At 43.7% G+C, this 19,970-nt stretch overlaps 1 protein-coding gene across 1 annotated transcript; it reads left to right on the top strand.

The window, feature by feature from the left end:
* Positions 1-3,210: 3,210 nt before the first annotated feature.
* Positions 3,211-4,826, top strand: LOC115124990 (chemerin-like receptor 1). The gene is made up of 2 exons (XM_029654498.2): positions 3,211-3,308; positions 3,459-4,826. Exon 2 carries the CDS (start codon positions 3,500-3,502, stop codon positions 4,517-4,519), a length of 1,020 nt encoding a protein of 339 aa, XP_029510358.1. The 5' UTR covers positions 3,211-3,308; positions 3,459-3,499; the 3' UTR covers positions 4,520-4,826.
* The last annotated feature ends 15,144 nt before the right edge of the window (positions 4,827-19,970 follow it).

Genomic DNA, 19,970 nt, shown 5'->3' with positions numbered 1-19,970 from the left:
ACAAAAGACGAGGAGAGCATATAGGGAGGAAGTCAGAGACTTGGCAGTGTTGTGCCAGGAAAACAACCTCTCCCTCAACGTGAGCAAGACAAATGAGCTGATCATTGATGGTTTTTGCGACTGCACTTGAAGAAACTTTCGAAGTTCTTGAAATTTGCCAGATTGACTGACCTTCATGTCGTAAAGTAATGATGGACTGTCATTTCTCTTTGCTTATTTAAGCTGTTCTTGCTATAATATGGACTTGATCTTTTGCCAAATAGAGCTATCTTTTTGGTATACCACCCCTACATTTTCACAACACAACTGATTGGCTCAAACATTAAGAAGGAAAGAAATTCCACAAATGTACTTTTAACAAGCCACACCTGTTAATTGAAAATCATTCCAGGTGATTACCTCATTAAGCTGGTTGAGAGAATGCCAAGAGTGTGCAAATATGTCAGCAAGGTGGCTACTTTGAAGAATCTCAAATATACAATTTATTTTGATTTGTTTAACACGTTTTTGGTTACTACATGACTCCATTTGTGTTATTTCATGGTTTGTCTTCACTATTATTCAACAATGTAGAAAATAGTAAAAATAAAGAAAAACCCTGGAATGAGTAGGTGTGTCCAAACTTTTGACTTGTTATGTACATATTAACTCAATTACCTCAACTACCCTGTACCCCTGCACATTGACCCGGTACCGGTACCCCTTGTATATAGTGTGTTGCTATTTTTTTCTTTAGCACATTTTTCTTACTTATTTTTTTAAAACTACATTTTTAGTTAAAAGGGCTCGTAAGTAAGCATTTCACAGTAAGGTCTACACCTGTTGTATTCGGAGCACATGACAAATAACATTTGATTTGTATGTAAGGAATATGTATTTTCACACTTACGTAACAAGAGTGTGCATGGTCGTTGTGAAGAGAGGTATCGTTGACCTTTCCTCTCAGCAATCTAAAAAAAAATAAAACCAAACGTTCAGATTTATTTAATTTCCTAAGTTTAACACAAGAAGGCGATATTGGTCAACTTTTAACTATAGCTCCCCAGCTGTCTGAAAATAGAGTGATAGAAATAGTGCTCTCCGTGGTGCTGAACAAGCCAAGTTTGTGATGCAGAGCACGTGGGCTGAGTTGAGTGGTTGAAAATCCAGCTACAATGACATACTTAGTTATCTACCCACCTCATTCCTTTATTTAAGCACCTAGTAAGTACATCATCATGCTTTTGGGACAAGTGTATTTTCAGATTCCACAATGATTGTTTAGATTCCGCAACTCCCTCTGCGCTTGGTCCTCATCATTGTAAGTCACCTTGACTTAACACCTGTGAGTTTTATCAGCTTCTTTATGAAAATATTTTGCGAACTTCGTGACAGTAGTTAACGCAAGGGGCTACAGTCGTGGTCAAAAGTTTTGAGAATGACACAAATATTAATTTTCACAAAGTTTGCTGCTTCAGTGTCTTTAGATATTTTTGTCAGATGTTACTATGGAATACTGAAGTATAGTTACAAGCATTTCATAAGTGTCAAAGGATTGTATTGACAATTAAATGAAGTTGATGCAAAGAGTCAATATTTGCAGTGTTGACCCTTCTTTTTCAAGACCTCTGCAATCCGCCCTGGCATGCTGTCAATGAACTTCTGGGCCACACACTGATGGCAGCCCATTCTTGCATAATCAATGCTTGGAGTTTGTCAGAATTTGTGGGTTTTTGTTTGTCCACCCGCCTTTTGAGGATTGACCACAAGTTCTCAATGGGATTAAGGTCTGGGGAGTTTCCTGGCCATGGACTCAAAATATCAATGTTTTGTTCCCCGAGCCACTTAGTTATGACTTTTGCCTTATGGTTGGAAAAGGCATTGTTTGTCACCAAACTGTTCCTGGATGGTTGGGAGAAGTTGCTCTCGGAGGATGTGTTGGTACCATTCTTTATTCATGGCTGTGTTCTTAGGCAAAATTGTGAGTGAGCCCATTCCCTTGGTTGAGAAGCAACCCCACACATGAATGGTCTCAGGATGCCTTACTGTTGGCATGACAAAGGACTGATGGTAGCGCTCACCTTGTCTTCTCCGGACAAGCTTTTTTCCGGATGCCCCAAACAATCGGAAAGGGGATTCATCAGAGAATATGACTTTACCCCAGTCCTCAGCATTCCAATCCCTGTACCTTTTGCAGAATATCAGTCTGTCCCTGATGTTTTTCCTTGAGAGAAGTGGCTTCTTTGCTGCCCTTCTTTGACACCAGGCCATCCTCCAAAAGTCTTCACCTCACTGTGCGTGCAGATGCACTCAAACCTGCCTGCTGCCATTCCTGAGCAAGCTCTGTACTGGTGGTGCCCCGATCCCGCAGCTGAATCAACTTTAGGAGACAGTCCTGGCGCTTGCTGGACTTTCTTGGGCGCCCTGAAGCCTTCTTCACAACAATTGAACCGCTCTCCTTGAAGTTCTTAATGATCCGATAAATGGTTGATTTAGGTGAAATCTTACTGGCAGCAATATCCTTGCCTGTGAAGCCCTTTTTGTGCAAAGCAATGATGACGGCACGTGTTTCCTTGCAGGTAACCATGGTTGACAGAGAAAGAACAATGATTCCAAGCACCACCCTCCTTTTGAAGCTTCCAGTCTGTTATTTGAACTCAATCAGCATGACAGAGTGACCTCCAGCCTTGTCCTCATCAACACACACCTGTGTTAATGAGAGAATCCCTGACATGATGTCAGCTGGTCCTTTTGTGGCAGGGCTGAAATGCAGTGGAAATGTTTTTGGGGGGATTCAGTACATTTGCATGGCAAAGAGGGACTTTGCAATTAATTGCAATTCATCTGATCACTCTTCATAACATTCTGGAGTATATGCAAATTGCCATCATACAAACTGAGGCAGCAGACTTTTTGAAAATGAATATTTGTGTCATTCTCAAAACTTTTGGCCACGACTGTATAGCTGAACACAAGATTACTACAAACGCGTGCTGAGGCGGGCATGCCCTGAGCTCGTGAAGTGATTGCTACTTGAAACGCTACTGAAGGGAAATTGGAGCTGGGGAGCAGGCCGACGCTCCAGCCTTTGGGAATCTCGATCCACGCTCCAGTCAAATTGGGCACGCTCTGCTCCTCGCTCTGCTCACATACTCTGGTGTGATGTGGAACTTCAAACTCAGAACCCATCTAGGTTCCTCATTCCTTTATGTTGTTGTGACTTAAAATGAAAGAAGAAGTGAGCCATTGCTCTAGCCGCAGGGGTATTTAAACTCAGAGAACACTGTCAGTAGGCTGTAATAGCTGTTGTCATTTCACACTGACACAAGGTGAGTCTTTTACTTTACACCTTTTTATGTCATAGTGCTCAGTTCTGAAGTCTGACAAAAGGCACATAATGAGAAGTTATTTGAGCACATGACTAGCTGTAATTGTATGCTTTCAATGTGTTGGCTGATCATTTGTGCGTATATCAACAGGACGTTTTAGGAGTCTTTGACTAGAAAAGTCTTACAGTAACATGGAGGATTTTGACTATACAGAATATGGAGAAGATTATACTGCCTACAATGAAACATATGAAAACACCTCTGTGAGTGGCTCAGTGACTTTCAACCATCCCAGGTCCTTTTCAGTGGAAACAGTAATCAATATCCTTATATCACTACTGGGTCTCAGTGGAAATGCTATAGTAATTTGGATCTCTGGCTTCAAGATGAGGACATCGGTCAACACCACTTGGTACTTCAGTCTGGCCATCTCAGACTTTCTGTTCTGTGTCTGTCTGCCCTTTAACATTGTATACATGGTCACCTCACACTGGCCCTTTGGGCTGGTCATGTGTAAGCTGACCTCCTCCGCTATGTTCCTCAACATGTTCAGCAGCGTCTTCCTGCTGGTTCTGATCAGTGTTGACCGCTGCGTGTCAATCACTTTTCCTGTCTGGGCTCAGAACAACCGGACCATACCCAGAGCATCCGGAGTGGTCGTCCTCGTGTGGGCCCTCTCTGCTGCCCTGACTGTACCCTCACTGGTCTACCGCCAGACCAAAACACACGGGGCTGATACACTGTGCTATACTGATTATCAGTCTGGACACAAGGCAGTGGCTCTGAGTCGATTTGTCTGTGGCTTTGTGATTCCTCTTTTGATTATAGTCTTCTGCTACTCAGTTATCTTTGTGCAGCTCAGGAGTCGCCCCATGAAATCCACTAAACCTGTCAAGGTAATGACTGTCCTCATTGTGTCCTTCTTCGTTTGCTGGGTGCCCTATCACACGTTTGTCCTGTTGGAGTTGAACTTGGGGAATCACAGCCTTGAGATGCTCTACACTTGGCTGAAGGTGGGCAGCACAATGGCTGCAGCAAACAGTTTCCTGAACCCCATACTGTATGTGTTAATGGGGCATGACTTTCGGCAAACCCTAAAGAGGTCTGTTCTGTGGAAGATAGAAAATGCAATGGCAGAAGATGGGCGTACAGGTGGACGTAACCTCTCAAAGTCTGGGTCTTTTGAGAGTAAAGCTTTCACACACGTCTGAGGTTTAAGATTGTGTCATTTTATTGAGGTTGTTTGTGACGATGGTACCTTTTTTGCACTGCTTCTATAGATGTTATTTGATTTGTAATGTATTAATTCAAAGTGTTACTGTATAAATATGAGTTTCAATGGATATCAAAAGGCGCGTCTGATTAAAATCTGTTACACTAGTTCTATACAATTAGTTGTTAAAGTTATGGACTCTTATGTTTTCTTAAAGTATCTACTGAACAAGAAATATAAAACGCAACATGTAAAGTGTTGGACCCATGTTTCATGAGCTGAAATAAAAGATCCCAGAAATGTTCCATTAAGCATAAAAAGCGTATTTCTCTCAAATGTTGTGCACAAATTAGTTTACAACCATGTTAGTAAGCATTTCTCCTTTACTAAGATAATCCATCCACCTGAATGGTGTGGCATATCAAGAAGCTGATTATACAGTATGATCATTACACAGGTACACCTTGTGCTGGGGATAATAAAATGACACTTTAAAATGTTTCATTTTGTCACATAACACCATGCCACAGATTCCTTACATTTAGAGGGAGCGTGCAATTGACATGCTGACTACAGGAATGTCCACCAGAGCTGTTGTCAGAAAATGTCATGTTAATTTCTCTACCATAAGCTGCCTCCAACATTGTTTTAGAGAATTTTTCCAGTATGTCCAACCGGCCTCAAAACCGCAGACCACGTGTAACCACGCCAGCCTAGGACCTCCACATCCGGCTTCTTCACCTGTGGGATCGTCTGAGACCAGCCACTTGGCCAGCTGATGAAACTGAGGAGTATTTCTGTCTTTAATAAAGCCCTTTTGTGGGGAAAAACTCATTCTGAATGGCTGGGCCTGGCTCTCCAGTGGGTGTATCTATGCCCTTCCAGGCCCACCCTTGGCTGTGCCCCTGCCCAGTCATGTGAAATCAATAGATTATGGAGGGCCTCATTTATTTATTTCAATTGACTGATTTCCTTATATGAACTGTAACTCAGTAAAATCATTGAAATTGTTGCATGTTGCGTTTATAGTTATGTTCAGTATCTTTGGGTAACAAAAGAAAGAACCATTCCACAATTAAGCAACTGTGTGCTACAACACGTGATAGTTCAAGAACTGGGGTTGTGCAATGACTGAAAATAATGTCATGATTCGTAGGAAAAGGTTGAGGTTAATAACGTTCAAATAGATTTATCCTAGGCATCCTTTTCACCTTTTCCTCTCCACAAAGCGAGGGGGTTAAATCCAACATGGCCTCCATACCTGCGATAGAACTCAAGCATCAGGGCTTTGTAGGGGTTGCGGATCATTAGAACACTGGAGTCAAGGCATGAATCGCCTCCCTGCCACTCATGGGTCTTTATGCAGATAGTTCTGCCATTGCAACAATAATCTCTCTCTCATTTGAAACATGTTAAAGGGGACCTTTCTGTATGTTACAACTTAAACTTAAAGTTAGTCACAAAATGGACAGTCCGCCATTGACTCAACTGGTGTGGTGGGGTGTTCATAGGTCAATTTAATAAGCCTGCTCGTTGGGTTTTTACTTTTGCCGTAGAGGGGACCATCAAAGTAGTAGCTGCCAGTGTAGAATACTGTGGCCAATTCTATCAGGTGATGTGCCTAGGTGTTTCCTGTCCCTGGGAAGCTGGCTAATGCCATTTTTGACCGACGGAGCAGGAAACACCTGTCCATGCAGCAGCTGCTTGAACAGGAACAGACAAGCTTTGGTCCTGGATTGCAGATTAGCTAAAGTGTAATATTCGACCAGTGTAAAGCAGAAGTAGAAATCAGCACAGAGATGACGACCTAACTACATATTGAAACATGGGGCATCTGCAGAACAACAAAACAAATACCTAAGAGGAAGTCAGTACCCTGTTCCCACCAATGATGCAGTGCGTGGGGGCTTTTGGGGGAAACGAAAGTCCCTAAATAAACATCACAAGTCACTCACCACCACTCAGCAAGCAAGCTTGTATAATAATGGCGTGATGTTGTGCAAAGTGAAAATGACAGCTTGGAACTGATGTTGCGTATAATATATATATATTTTGTACGACCCTACTTGAATGCTCACCCTTGATTCGAGTCTTACACCATGAAGTAGCCCTGAGTGCCACAGTGCTCCAGCTCTTCTCCAGGGCAACTCTGCAGACACATCTCTTCATCCTCCTGCTCATGCAGGGGAACAGGAATGTAGGGTAACCACAAAGGCACCACTGACCCCCAAGAACAGCCAGAGACAACACCTAGAGGAGGATACAAACTTCAGGTTTAACTGAGTGACAAGATTTGATGTTTTCCGTTAACTGAATTCATTTTCCATTTTAAATAGAATGAAGATAGAGGTTTCCTGACGTGATCAGTGCAGAAATCCCCAAATTCAGGATGTCAACAGCCTCTGTTACGTTCACTGGCTTCTTGAAGCCCACTTTAAAAATGTCTCTATTTGTCTGTGTAAAGAGAGAATGGGTTAACTAGTGGATTAACATTATCAACAATATGCGCAGAAAAAATAAACAATTCACTGTGTCCAACAGTGTCCGGAGCTGGTTCTAAGAAGACGATGGAGAGCCAATCGGGTCCTCTACAGATGATGCTCTGGTCCCCCTCGCAGTCCATGTTACAGTTGTCTCTGAGGCATTAGGGGCCTGGACCTTAAGGCCACAATAACACTCAGCTCCAAATTCCAGCCCTGCATACAGGTAGCCTCTGATGCAGAGGACACCAGCATGCATTACTTTTACCCCTGGGTATACTGACAAGAGAGCTTAAAAAAGGCATTGAAATCACGGAGAGGCCATCAATACAAGTAGGGAACCATTGAATAGTTGTTACTTGGTGATGAGGTAGTAGTAGTAGAGCACAACCCTATGGAAAATGTGAATGCATCAGTTGTATTATTGAGTGAGTGACTGAGTGTGGGTGAGTGAGTCAGTGAGTGACTGAGCACGTGGGATTTCTGTTTATTTCTCCCTCCTTACCACTGGAAAGACAGTGACCTACTGTACCTTCCAGCACAGTTGTTCTGACATTGGAGGACTGCTATTTTCTTGTCATCGAAGAAAGACACCCCTCTAAGGGTCCTCTTCTGTGAATTGTCAATGTAGCAACCAGGAGGATGGACAGCAGGAGATCATCTAAAAAAACAAATACTTGTCAACACAAAAACTGAGGTTGTGTATTTCCCCTAGGATAACCCGTCCTTCTCCTTTGGTCTGACACTCACCAAGGTACACTACATAACCAAAAGTATTTGGACACCTGCTCGTCGAACATCTCATTCCAACATCATGGGCATGAATATGGAGTTGGTCCCCCCTTTGCTGCTGTAACAGCCTCCACTCTTCTACAAAAACTCCCTAGAAAGGCGGAGGGAACCTAGGAAGAAACCTAGAGAGGAACCAGGCTCTAAGGGTTGACCAGTCCTCTTCTGGCTGTGCCTGGTGGAGATTATAAAAGTACATGGGCATTAAGGCCATATCGTTCTTCAAGATATCGTTCAAGCGTTCATAGATGACCAGCAGGGTCAAAGACTAATCACAGTGGGTATAGATGGTCAGCACCTCAGGAATAAATGTCAGTTGGCTTTTCATAGCCAAGCATTAAGAGGTCGAGACAGCAGGTGCGGGAGAGAGAGAGAGAGCTGTCTCTGATCAACTCTCTCGTTATCTCTCTCAGAACAATCTTCTTGTCTCTAACCAGACAGGCTGGTGGGTCACTCAACCAAGACTTCTCTTCTCTGTGTCACGGAGACTCTCTGCATTGCCAAAGCTGACTCTCTCTCCTCTGTTCTCATCCTCCTAGATCTATCTGCTGCCTTTGACACCATGAACCATCATACCCTCCTCTCCACCCTCTCAGGGCTGGGCGTCACAGGCTCTGTACACACTCAGGCCGCTCCTACCAGGTGACGTGTAGAGGACCTGTGTCTGCACCACATACTCTCACTATTGGTGTCCCCCAGGGATTCGTTCTAGGCCCTCTCCTCTTCTCTCTATGCACCACGTCACTGGCTCTATCATATCCTCACATGGTCTCTCTTATCATCGCTATGCAGATGACACTCAACTACTTTTCTCCTTCCCACCTTCTAACACACAGGTGGCGACACACATCTCTGCGTGCATGGCAAATATCTCAGCTTGGATGTCGTCGCCCCCCCCCCCCCCCCCAAGCTCAACCTCGACAAGACGAGGCCGCTGTTCCTCCCGGGAAAGGCCTACCTGCTCAAAGACCTGTACATCGTGGTTGACAACTCCACAGTGTCGCCCTCCCAGAGTGCAAAGAACCTTGGCATTACCTTGGACAATACCCTATTGTTCTCTGCAGGTTCATGCTCTACAACATACGTTGTGTACGACCCTACCTCACACAGCAAGTGGCGCAGGTCCTAATCCAGGCACTTGTCATCTCCCGTCTCGGCTAATGCAACTCGCTGTTGGCTGGGCTCCCTGCTTGTTCCAACAAACCCCTGCAACTTATCCAGAAGGCTGCAGCTCGCCTGGTTTTCAACCTTCCCAAGTTCTCCAATGCCACCCCGCTCCTCCGCACACTCCACTGGCTTCCAGTTGAAGCTCGCATCCACTACAATACCATGGTGCTTGCCAGCAAGAGGAACTGCCGTTCCCTACCTTCAGGCTATGATGAAACCCTACACCCCAACTCGAGCACTCCTTTAAGCCACTTTGGTCTCTTGGCCATCTCACCCCTATGGGAAGGCAGCTCCCGCTCCGGCCAGTACAAGCTCTTCTCTGGCCTGGTACCCCAATGATCGAACCAGTTTCCCCCTGAAGCTAGGACAGAAGAGTCGCTGCACATCTTCCAAAAGCATCTGAAACCCTACATCTTCAAAGAGAATCTTAAATAATCCCCCTCCTTACCTTTTTTTTTATTTCACCTTTATTTAACCAGGTAGGCCAGTTGAGAACAAGTTCATTTACAACTGCGACCTGGCAAAGATAAAGCAAATCAGTGCGACAAAAACAACAACACAGAGTTACACATTAACAAAAGTACAGTCAATAACACAAAATAAATGAAAAATATAAAAATCTATGTACAGTGTGTGCAAATGTAGAAGAGTAGGGAGGTAGGTAATAAATAGGCCATAGAGGCAAAAGCTAATTACAATTTAGCATTAATACTGGAGTGATAGATGTGCAGATGATAATGTGCAAGTAGAGATACTGGGGTGCAAAAGAGCAAAAAGATAAATAACAAAATGGGGATGAGGTAGTTGGATGTGCTATTTACAGATTGGCTGTGTACAGGTACAGTGATCGGTAAACTGCTCTGACAGCTGATGCTTAAAGTTAGAGAGGGAGATATAAGACTCCAGCTTCAGTGATTTTTGCTGTTCGTTCCAATCATTGGCAGTGGAGAACTGGAAGGAGAGGCGGCCAAAGGGGCTGTTGGCTTTGGGGATGACCAGTGAAATATACCTGCTGGAGCGCGTGCTATGGGTGGGTGTTGCTATGGTGACCAGTGAGCTGAGTTAAGGTGGAGCTTTACCTAGCAAAGACTTATAGATGACCTGGAGCCAGTGGGTTTGGGGACGTATATGTAGTGAGGGCCAGCCAACGAGAGCATACAGGTCACAGTGGTGGGTGTTATATGGGGCTTTGGTGATAAAACGGATGGCACTGTGATAGACTACATCCAGTTTGCTGAGTGGAGTGTTGGCTATCTCAACCCCCCCAAACAAAATAATAAGAATACAATAATAAACACTTGCACCCTTTCTGGCTCTGACTTAACTGATAACTACTTTATTGAGGAAACGTGTACTTACTATGCCTGTGATATGTGGTTGTCAAATCAAATCACCGAATACAACATGTGTAGACGTTACTGTGAAACGCTTACTTACATACAAGCCCTTAACCAACAATGCAGTTTTAAGAAAAATACCTTAAAAAAGTAAGAAAAAAAGTAACATAATTAAAGAGCAGCAGTAAAATAACAATAGTGAGGCTATATAAAGGGGGTACCAGTACAGTATATACAGTTGAAGTCGGAAGTTTACATATACCTTTGCCAAATACATTTACACTCAGTTTTTCACAATTCCTGACATTTAATCCTAGTAAAAATTCCCAGTCTTAGGTCAGTTAGGATCACCACTCTTAGGGATCGCGAACCGCTAGCGGGACACTTTTCGACAACATCCGGAGAAATTGGAGCGCACCAAATTCAAATGACAAAATGTCAGAATAATAGTAGAGAGAATTATTTATTTGAGCTTTTATTTCTTTCATCACATTCCCAGCGGGTCAGAAGTTTACATACACTCAATTAGTATTTGGTAGCATTGCCTTTAAATTGTTTAACTTGGGTCAAATGTTTCAGGTAGCCTTCCACAACCTTCCCACAATAAGTTGGGTGAATTTTGGCCCATTCCTCCTGACAGAGCTGGTGTAACTGAGTCAGGTTTATAGACCTTGCTCACACACGCCTTTTCAGTTCTGCCCACACATTTTCTATGGGATTGAGGTCAGAGCTTTGTGATGACCACTCCAATAATACCTTGTCCTTAAGCCATTTTGCCACAACTTTGTAAGTATGCTTGGGGTTATTGTCCATTTGGAAGACCCAATTGCGACCAAGCTTTAACTTCCTGACTGACATCTTGAGATGTTGCTTCAATATATCCACATAATTTTCATTCCTCGTGAAGCCATCTATTTTGTGAAGTGCACCAGTCCCTCCTGCAGCAAAGCACCCTCACAACATAATGCTGCTACCTCCGTGCTTCACGGTTGGAATGGTGTTCTTCTACTTGCAAGCACACCCCTTTTTCCTCCAAACATAACAATGGATATTATGGCCAAACAATTATATTTTTGTTTCACCAGACCAGAGAACATTTCTCCAAAAAGTATAATCTTTGTCCCCATGTGCAGTTGCAAACCGCAGTCTGGCTTTTTTTATGCCAGTTTTGGAGCAGTGGCTTCTTCCTTGCTGAGCGGCCTTTCAGGTTATGTCGATATAGGACTTGTTTTACTGTGGATATAGATACTTTTGTACCGGTTTCATCCAGCATCTTCACAAGGTCCTTTGCTGTTGTTCTGGGATTGATTTGCACTTTTCACACCAAAGTACATTCATCTCTAGGAGACAGAACGCATCTCCTTCCTGAGCGGTATGATGGCTGCGTGGTCCCACGGTGTTTATACTTGCGTACTATTGTTTGTACAGATGAACGTGGTACCTTCAGGCATTTGGAAATTGCTTTTAAGGATGAACCAGACTTGTGGCGGTCTACAATTTTTTTCTGAGGTCTTGGCTGATTTCTTTTGATTCTCCCATACAATCATTAAAAGCATTGTTGTAAAATAACATTTTTTTTTCTTACGATTCATCAATTTCTAGTTCAGATTTGGCTGCTAAGACTTTTGCCATATTTCTTTGAGAAAATGCCTCACCCAGTTCATCATCAATCCATGGAGATTGACGAACCCCAACTGTACTCTTTCTTACTGGTGCATGATGGTCCATTACCTCAGTGAGCAAATCAATAAAACGTTCTGTAGCGTGATTTAAATCATCCTCTAGATAAATCAGCGCCCAGGGTACAGCAGCCAAATCATTTTGAAATAGCTCATGATTACATTTTAAAAAATGTATCATGACCACAATCCTTTGGGGTTTCTTTGGAACATTGGTGTTCATGGTAATGGCCACAATATTATGGTCTGTCCAGCCCACTAGCATTGATCTGGCTTTTAAGCATTGCAATGGTATATTACAGAAGATCAGATCAATGCATGTGTCTGAATGATGAGCCAACTTAGTTGATGATCTAGTAGTGTCATTAACCATTTGTTTCAAACCACAGTTCTCCGCATATCTCATCAATTTAGTTCTATTCTAATTATTATGATCCTTCCAATTTATATTAAAATCACTGGTCAAACCCAGTGCATAAGTCATCCAGATAGGACACCTTAGAGCTAGGAGGTCTATAAACACATCCTACCAAAATTACGTTAACTACTTCAGTAGTTGGCCGATTTCAGTTGGCTGATTTCACCAAAACGTGAATGTAATATAACCTATTCTAGGAGCCTATTGTTTGTGTATGACCTTTATTAATTGTTCACTTCTTCTGCAAAACGAGTATGTAATATATCGTATTCTGAGAGCCTAGTGTGTGAACTGTGGAATATTTTTGGACACTTCCCTGAAAACAGGTACTAACAGGAGGTGCAATATGAGTCTGTCAGGTCGTCACTCTGAATGGCAATGGAGGCTTTGGTGGTCCACATAAACGAAGAAGCAGGTGTTCCTTCCAGTAATGTGGAGCTGACTTTGGACCTGGTGCCAGTGGGGATGGTCTTCCCGGAGGCGATAAGACCCTACCTCCTTGATATAGAAATCCTTCAACTTGACTGCCTCATCAATGGTAAGGTAGGCCGTGTCACGAACCGGCTCAAAGCCCGTAACAAAGGGAGACAACGTGGAGATAAGGAGTAGCAAAACATATATTTATTAACTAAATAACTAAGTATAATTTACAATGGTGTGTGTAATCAGTAATCAGTAGTGTAAGTGAGTGTTTTGCATGCATGAATGTAATAAAGCAGGGTGTTGAAAGGTGCCAAAGCAAACAAACAAAAGGCCACCAAGAACCACAACACAATCTACAAAGGTGTCTGCATGGAGAGAGTCTCCTCCATGAATGTGGAAGAGGTCTATTTATCCTGGGAGTCACCTGGCCCAGGTGTTTCCCATGTAGCTGACGACCCTCTGCACTCCGCCCACCGGCATCCTAATAAGGAAACAAGAACAAAGACAGACAAGAGTGGGAGGGTCGTCACATTCCCCCCCATAAAACCGGGGACCAACAAGGACCCCGGAACATACCAGCCTCCCGCGTCCCAAATTGACACAGGCCCCTGCGTCCCAAATTGACACAGGCCTCTGCGTCCCAAATTGACGAGGGGTTATGTGTTCACACCTCCACCTGCACCAACCAACCTCCTCCTCCTCCCCAGACCTCAGCAACCTTTATGCATAGGAAGCAATATTTTAAGAGGAAAGAAGAACACAAGACCAGGAGGGAACAGACAGGAAAGATAGAACATGACAACCCGAAACAATGGTCAGTCACGTAAACATTCAGGAACATGGCACAAAAGACCAACAGCTACAACGAAAAGAACATCAGGGTCCTTCTTAATTTTTACAACTCACAACGATTCATAGTCACTTCCAACGATTCATAGATTTCACGTGCCCTACTCGTCAGTGGCACCTGCCAATAGCCTTTTAACAGGTCAAATTTGCTCACAAACTTAGCTGCACCGACTTGATCAACACAGTCCTCCATCCGAGGAAGAGGAAATGAATCTGGCTTTGTGACACTGTTTACCTTACGGTAGTCCGTACAAAAACGGTTTGTTCCATCCGGTTTCCTGATCAAGATACAGGGAGAAGCCCAACTGGAGAAAGAAGGCTCTGCTATCTTACTCTCCAGCATGTACTTGACCTCAGCATCCAGACAACGTAGTTTCTCTGAAGAAACTCTATAGAACCGCTGACGGATGGGGTCAGCACCTCCAATGTCAATATCATGTTCTATTAAGTTTGTACGTGTAGGTGTATCAGAAAACAAACCTGGAAATCTCTGAATCAGACCAACCATCTCTTTCCGCCCATCAACAGGTAGGTGAGTGAGAAGACTGAAAAATTCAGAAACACTGGATATTTTAGACAATCTACCCTGCAATATACAATCGTCAGGACCAGGAACATCTTCCTCCTCATGCACAGATCTAGCACGACAAGAACCCAAGGAAACAACGGTATCAGCCAAAAGAACAGGTTTTACCGTCCTCTGTAGAATCCCACTGTTCAGTCTCAGAGGAACGTGCATAATAGGGTTTTAACAGATTTACATGGCACAGCTGGTGTGCTTTCCTCCCTTCTGGAGTGGCAACTAGATAATTTTGCTCAGTGTACTGGCGCACCACTGTATATGGACCTTGAAACTTGGCTTGAAAAGGAGAACCAACAATTGGCAGCAGAGCAAGAACCTGGTCACCTGGACTAAAGTGACGAGGCTCAGTTCGGCGATCAAATATGCCCTTCATCCTCTCCTGTGAAGATGATAACTTCTCTTTAGCCATTTCACCAGCGGCGTACAGCCGTCGCGGAAATCACACACATATGATAACAGGGACTGAGGAGGCTCGGGAAACTTCCAGTCATCCTGGAGAACAGATAAAAGTCCACGCACCCTATGTCCAAACACAAGGTCATTTGGACTGAAACCTGTGCTCTCCTGTGAAACTTCCCTAGCGGCTAACAGTAAACAAGGCAACCCCTCCTCCCAATCCTTATCCATCTCAGTACAATAAGCTCTCAACAAAGACTTAAGTGTTTGATGGAAACGTTCAGTGCTCCTTGACTTTGCGCGTGATAGGCGCTAGACAAATTGTGTTTAATATGGAGCTGTTGAAGAACCTGACCAAACAGATTAGAGGTAAAATTAGATCCTTGATCACTCTGAATGACCTTTGGGATTCCAAACAATGAGAGAAACTGAGTCAAAGCTTTTAACACCGATTTAGTCGTGATAGATCGGAGAGGATAGGCAGCAGGAAACCTAGTGGTCTGACACATCACAGTGAACAGGTAACTGCTACCCTTTTTAGAACGAGGCAGAGGACCCACACAGTCAATAATCAGATACTCAAAAGGTTGGCTTAGTACAGGAATAGGAAACAATGGTACTGTTTTAATAGCTTGATTAGGCTTACCAGTTAATTGACAGGTGTGACAAGTTTTGATAAAATCAGAAACATCCCTCTTTAATCTAGGCCAAAAGAAATGTCTTAATATGCGATTGTAGGTTTTCCTCACCCCCATATGTCCAGCAACGTCGCTGTGAGAAGTTTCCAACACCAACTCATGAAGCTTAACTGGTACAACAACCTGACTAATTGCCTCCCCAGAAAAACACTATCATGAGACACCCACTTTCTCATCAGGACATCCTCTTGGAGAAAATAGCCATGGGCGACATCTCCCAACTGTTCTATAGGCACAATTTGATCACGCAACTCTTCCAACGTGGGGTCATCCCGTTGCGCATTGATTAGATCTGAGCGGGTTACAGATAACGGGATAACAGGGAAAACAGTGACATACTTTGTATTATTATCATTAGTCGGCGCAGTGACCAGTTCGCCACGGCTCATAGAACGTGTCACTGCACACGCAGAGAACACCTCTGGGAAACTCTGTACACTCTCATCAGGAATCCCAACAAATGACGGCTTAGTGGAAACCACTGGAGATGGAAACACGACAGGCCATACACGCTCACCAGCCAAGTTATTCCCAAGGATAACATCGATACCCTCAATAGGCAACGAAGGCCGCACACCCACAACAACTTCACCCTTCACCAGCCCACAATCCAACATCAGTTTATGCAATGGAACTGACAGAGTGTTCAAACCTATTCCCTAATTAGAACACTATTCCCGAATCAGTCTCAGCAGAAAAGGGTAACACAGACTCCAACACAAATGATTCAGAGGCACCTGTGTCTCTCAGGATCTTCACTGGCACAAGGTCTTTACTTCCTAACATAGACACAAAACCTTCCGTAATGAAAGGTAAATAGTCTGGATCAATATGGACTTTCACATTCTCCTGGGCCTGAGGTAATGAGTCATGAATAAACTGATGTGGAACAGGTGCAGCTAACGCAGTAGGCTTAGATTTAGCGTAAGCACCCCTTGACCTGAGAAGTGGACATTCGTTTTTCCAATGACCTGAACCTTGACAGTAGTGACACTCCTGCCCAAAGTCAGCTTTACCATGGGAGTCAGGTTCAACCCTAGTTGAATAGAACTCTGCCCGAGATACGTATCTCGGTGAGCGAAGCCCAAATCTATCCGAACGCCCCCACTCTTTCCGAATACGGGGCTCTGCAAAGACACTTTTGTGAGTCAACACATACTCGTCCGCCAAAACCGCAGCTTCAGCAACCTTCTTTACTTTCTGTTCATTAATATACGTGGCAATACGATCAGGAATTGTGTCCTTAAATTGCTCTAACATAATCAGATCACACAGCCCTTGGAAAGTCACAACTGCAGAGGCGGAACACCAGCGATTAAACTGTAAAGATAACTGTCGCGCAAACTCAACATGAGTCTGGTTATCATCCCTTTTTAAAGTTCTAAATCGTTGGCGGTAAGCCTCAGGGACCAATTCATAAATCTGTAACACAGCTGTTTTAACTTTATCATAACTGGCACTGTCGTGTACACTAAGAGCTGAATATGCTTCCTGCGCTTTACCAGTCAGCACACACTGCAACATTAAAGTGCGGTCAGAATCAGGCCAACTCCTAGCGTCAGCAACCCGCTCAAACAACGAAAAGAATGTCTCGGGGTCCCTTTCATTAAACCGAGGCAATAACCGTAAATTCCCAACAATATCAAATGTCTCTGGGGCACGACCAAAAGCGGAACTACCCCTAGGTAAATCTGGGTCACCTTCCCAAAACAAACTCTCCCCTGAGATCTTTCCTTCCCTAACCAACTCTATACGTTCTTGTTGCAACTTGATTTTAGCACGCTCCATATCTTGTTTAAATGCCAATTCCTTTTCATATTTTACACGATCATGCTCTAGCTTCTCACGATCATGCTCCCTCTTCTCACGATCATGCTCCAGCTGTAACAAAAGCAGTTCTTTCTGCTGTTCAAAAAGAAGGCTACTAGCACTAACCGATGGAATGGCCATTGTAACATTATGGGGAGATGACAAATCTTCAGCAGAGGCTGGCCCGGTGGTAACTTCAAGAATACCACTCTCCATCAGATTGGCCTTCAATATCAACCTAATATAATTCTTTAGACGTTTATCACTAATCTCAACCTTGTAGTGTTCCGCGACCTTTAACAGCTGTTCTTTCGTACCTAAATCTAACAATTCCTCTGATGGAGAGCGAATAAACTTATCTACATAAGACGCCATAATCACACACAAAAAAAATTCTCGCTCTTCCCTTCAGCTGAGCACACCAGACCACAACCCGAGAATTGACAATCACCCTGAGCACCACAGAAGAGAGATGAGATACGGAGCTTCCCCAAAACCTACAATAACTCAACCCTAGTCTTCGTGCAGATTTGCGGTGGGAATTTACGCACTGTAGCCCGCTGGCAAGGAAATAGAACTCCCCAGCATGCTGGCAAATTCCACCAAGCCACAGATGTGCCCCCGAGACAACTGCTCAGTCCACAGACACCACACAAAAATAACAAACATTAACCATGCCCAACATATTCCAAAAAATGAAACACGTCGCTAAACCTATCAGGGGAAAAAGGCTATAGCTCCGGGTAGCAAGTTCCACTACCCTACCCAAATCTCCCACCGAGGTACACAGCAGATTACTCACCTCAGACTGACATCCCAACAGAAAGTAGAACAAGAGTTCAGGCTAGGCAGGGCCTGGAAACTAACCATTATACTCTCCAACACAGCACACAAACCAAACAACAAAGGCAACCAATACTGGGCCTATCAAACTCAAACAAAATATGCAAACCAAACACGTACCTTCACGGTCTCCCAAAACAATAGTTCAAATATCCCGGACGAGCCCCCACTTGTCACGAACCGGCTCAAAGCCCGTAACAAAGGGAGACAACGTGGAGATAAGGAGTAGCAAAACATATATTTATTAACTAAATAACTAAGTATAATTTACAATGGTGTGTGTAATCAGTAATCAGTAGTGTAAGTGAGTGTTTTGCATGCATGAATGTGATAAAGCAGGGTGTTGAAAGGTGCCAAAGCAAACAAACAAAAGGCCACCAAGAACCACAACACAATCTACAAAGGTGTCTGCATGGAGAGAGTCTCCTCCATGAATGTGGAAGAGGTCTATTTATCCTGGGAGTCACCTGGCCCAGGTGTTTCCCATGTAGCTGACGACCCTCTGCACTCCGCCCACCGGCATCCTAATAAGGAAACAAGAACAAAGACAGACTACGGCAGACAAGAGTGGGAGGGCCGTCACTGTAAATGAGAATGTGTTCTTTAACTGACTTGCCTAGTTAAATTAAGGTTAAATAATACATTTAAAAAAATAAGTTCCCTTGCACCATAGGGACACTTGACCTCCACCACTGCTATGGTGCCCACCAGACCATCCGGTGAGGCACCCAGGATCCCAGATGCTGTGACCCAAAGCCCTGACTCCAGCACATCCATCAATGTAGCTGTTTTGAATGCCTTGATGCCCTCCTCTTCATTATATGTGCCCCACTTTACAGACAACACCCCCATCCAACGACTGTGATCTGAGGACCCTTTTTAGCAGAGACGGAGTAATGAACTTGGCCCTAACCACTGCTCCATAACTGCTGGCTGTCAACCTCCCTCTCTTCATGGTGTGCCAGTTGGGGTTGATGCACTGTCCTACTGTTGCTTGCCGTATAGCCTCCTGCTGCTCCACCGACAGCGCCATGCCAGCCAGGATGCCTGCATGCCCCAGGTGTCCTTGTTTTTTTAACAATGTCCAGTGATGACAGAGAAGGTAGTGGTTGTTCTGGCTCAGGTTCAGGAGCCCTGTCATTCCACTGAACCTGCCCTGGAGATGGTTCCTTAGTCACTGAAGATCCTCCTGTGTGGGCACTCGGGATATAGCGTTGTAGTCTTCGGCCGGGTACAGGTACTCCACTGACTGAACCTGGTTGGTACGGACAATATTGTGGACCACCAAAATAGGCTGCATGGCTACACTTATGAGCTCCATGTGTGTCACCCTGCAACACACGTTGGAAATGATTTTGGAAAGATTGTCATCTTTTTGAGTGCTACACTATATAAATAAAGTTTGATTTGATTGATGACATTACAGCTGTAGAATATTTAATCAACTGTATTTTTCACATGAGGACAAGTGCAGTTTTTTCATTAACTTTTCATTGATTGCTTGGGATTTTATCACTTGACATATCAATCATATAGTGGGAAAGATCCTATAAATCAAGGCTGAATGCATGTACCACACCGAAAAAATAAATACTGTGCCTTTGAAGATTTGTCTCTGGTCATGAAACTACAATACAGGCTTGATGTCTTAACAGTCAATTCTGAATATCAATAGATTTTTAGATTCATTCTCATCAATGACAACATTATATAAATCATCTAAATCTGATATTCAGGATAATCTGGTTAATGATTATATCATTAAGTGGCTCTTGTAGAATGACAGCTTTATAGAACACACTGTATTTACAAGATGCTCAAACTTAACTTAATAGCTTCACTCACCGACACAGGATAAACTTTATCCCTCATGCTGGCCCTGACCAAATTGGTAAATTGCCCCTCGCTATAGCTGCACTTTTCCACATGTTCAGACTATAGTGGTCTTTTCCCCTTTTAATACACTTACGCTCATCCT

This window comes from Oncorhynchus nerka, linkage group LG4, assembly GCF_034236695.1.
Source record: "Oncorhynchus nerka isolate Pitt River linkage group LG4, Oner_Uvic_2.0, whole genome shotgun sequence".
Taxonomy (NCBI): domain Eukaryota; kingdom Metazoa; phylum Chordata; class Actinopteri; order Salmoniformes; family Salmonidae; genus Oncorhynchus; species Oncorhynchus nerka.
Note: the sequence above shows the minus strand (reverse complement) of the source record. Positions and strands in the feature narration are given on the sequence as shown.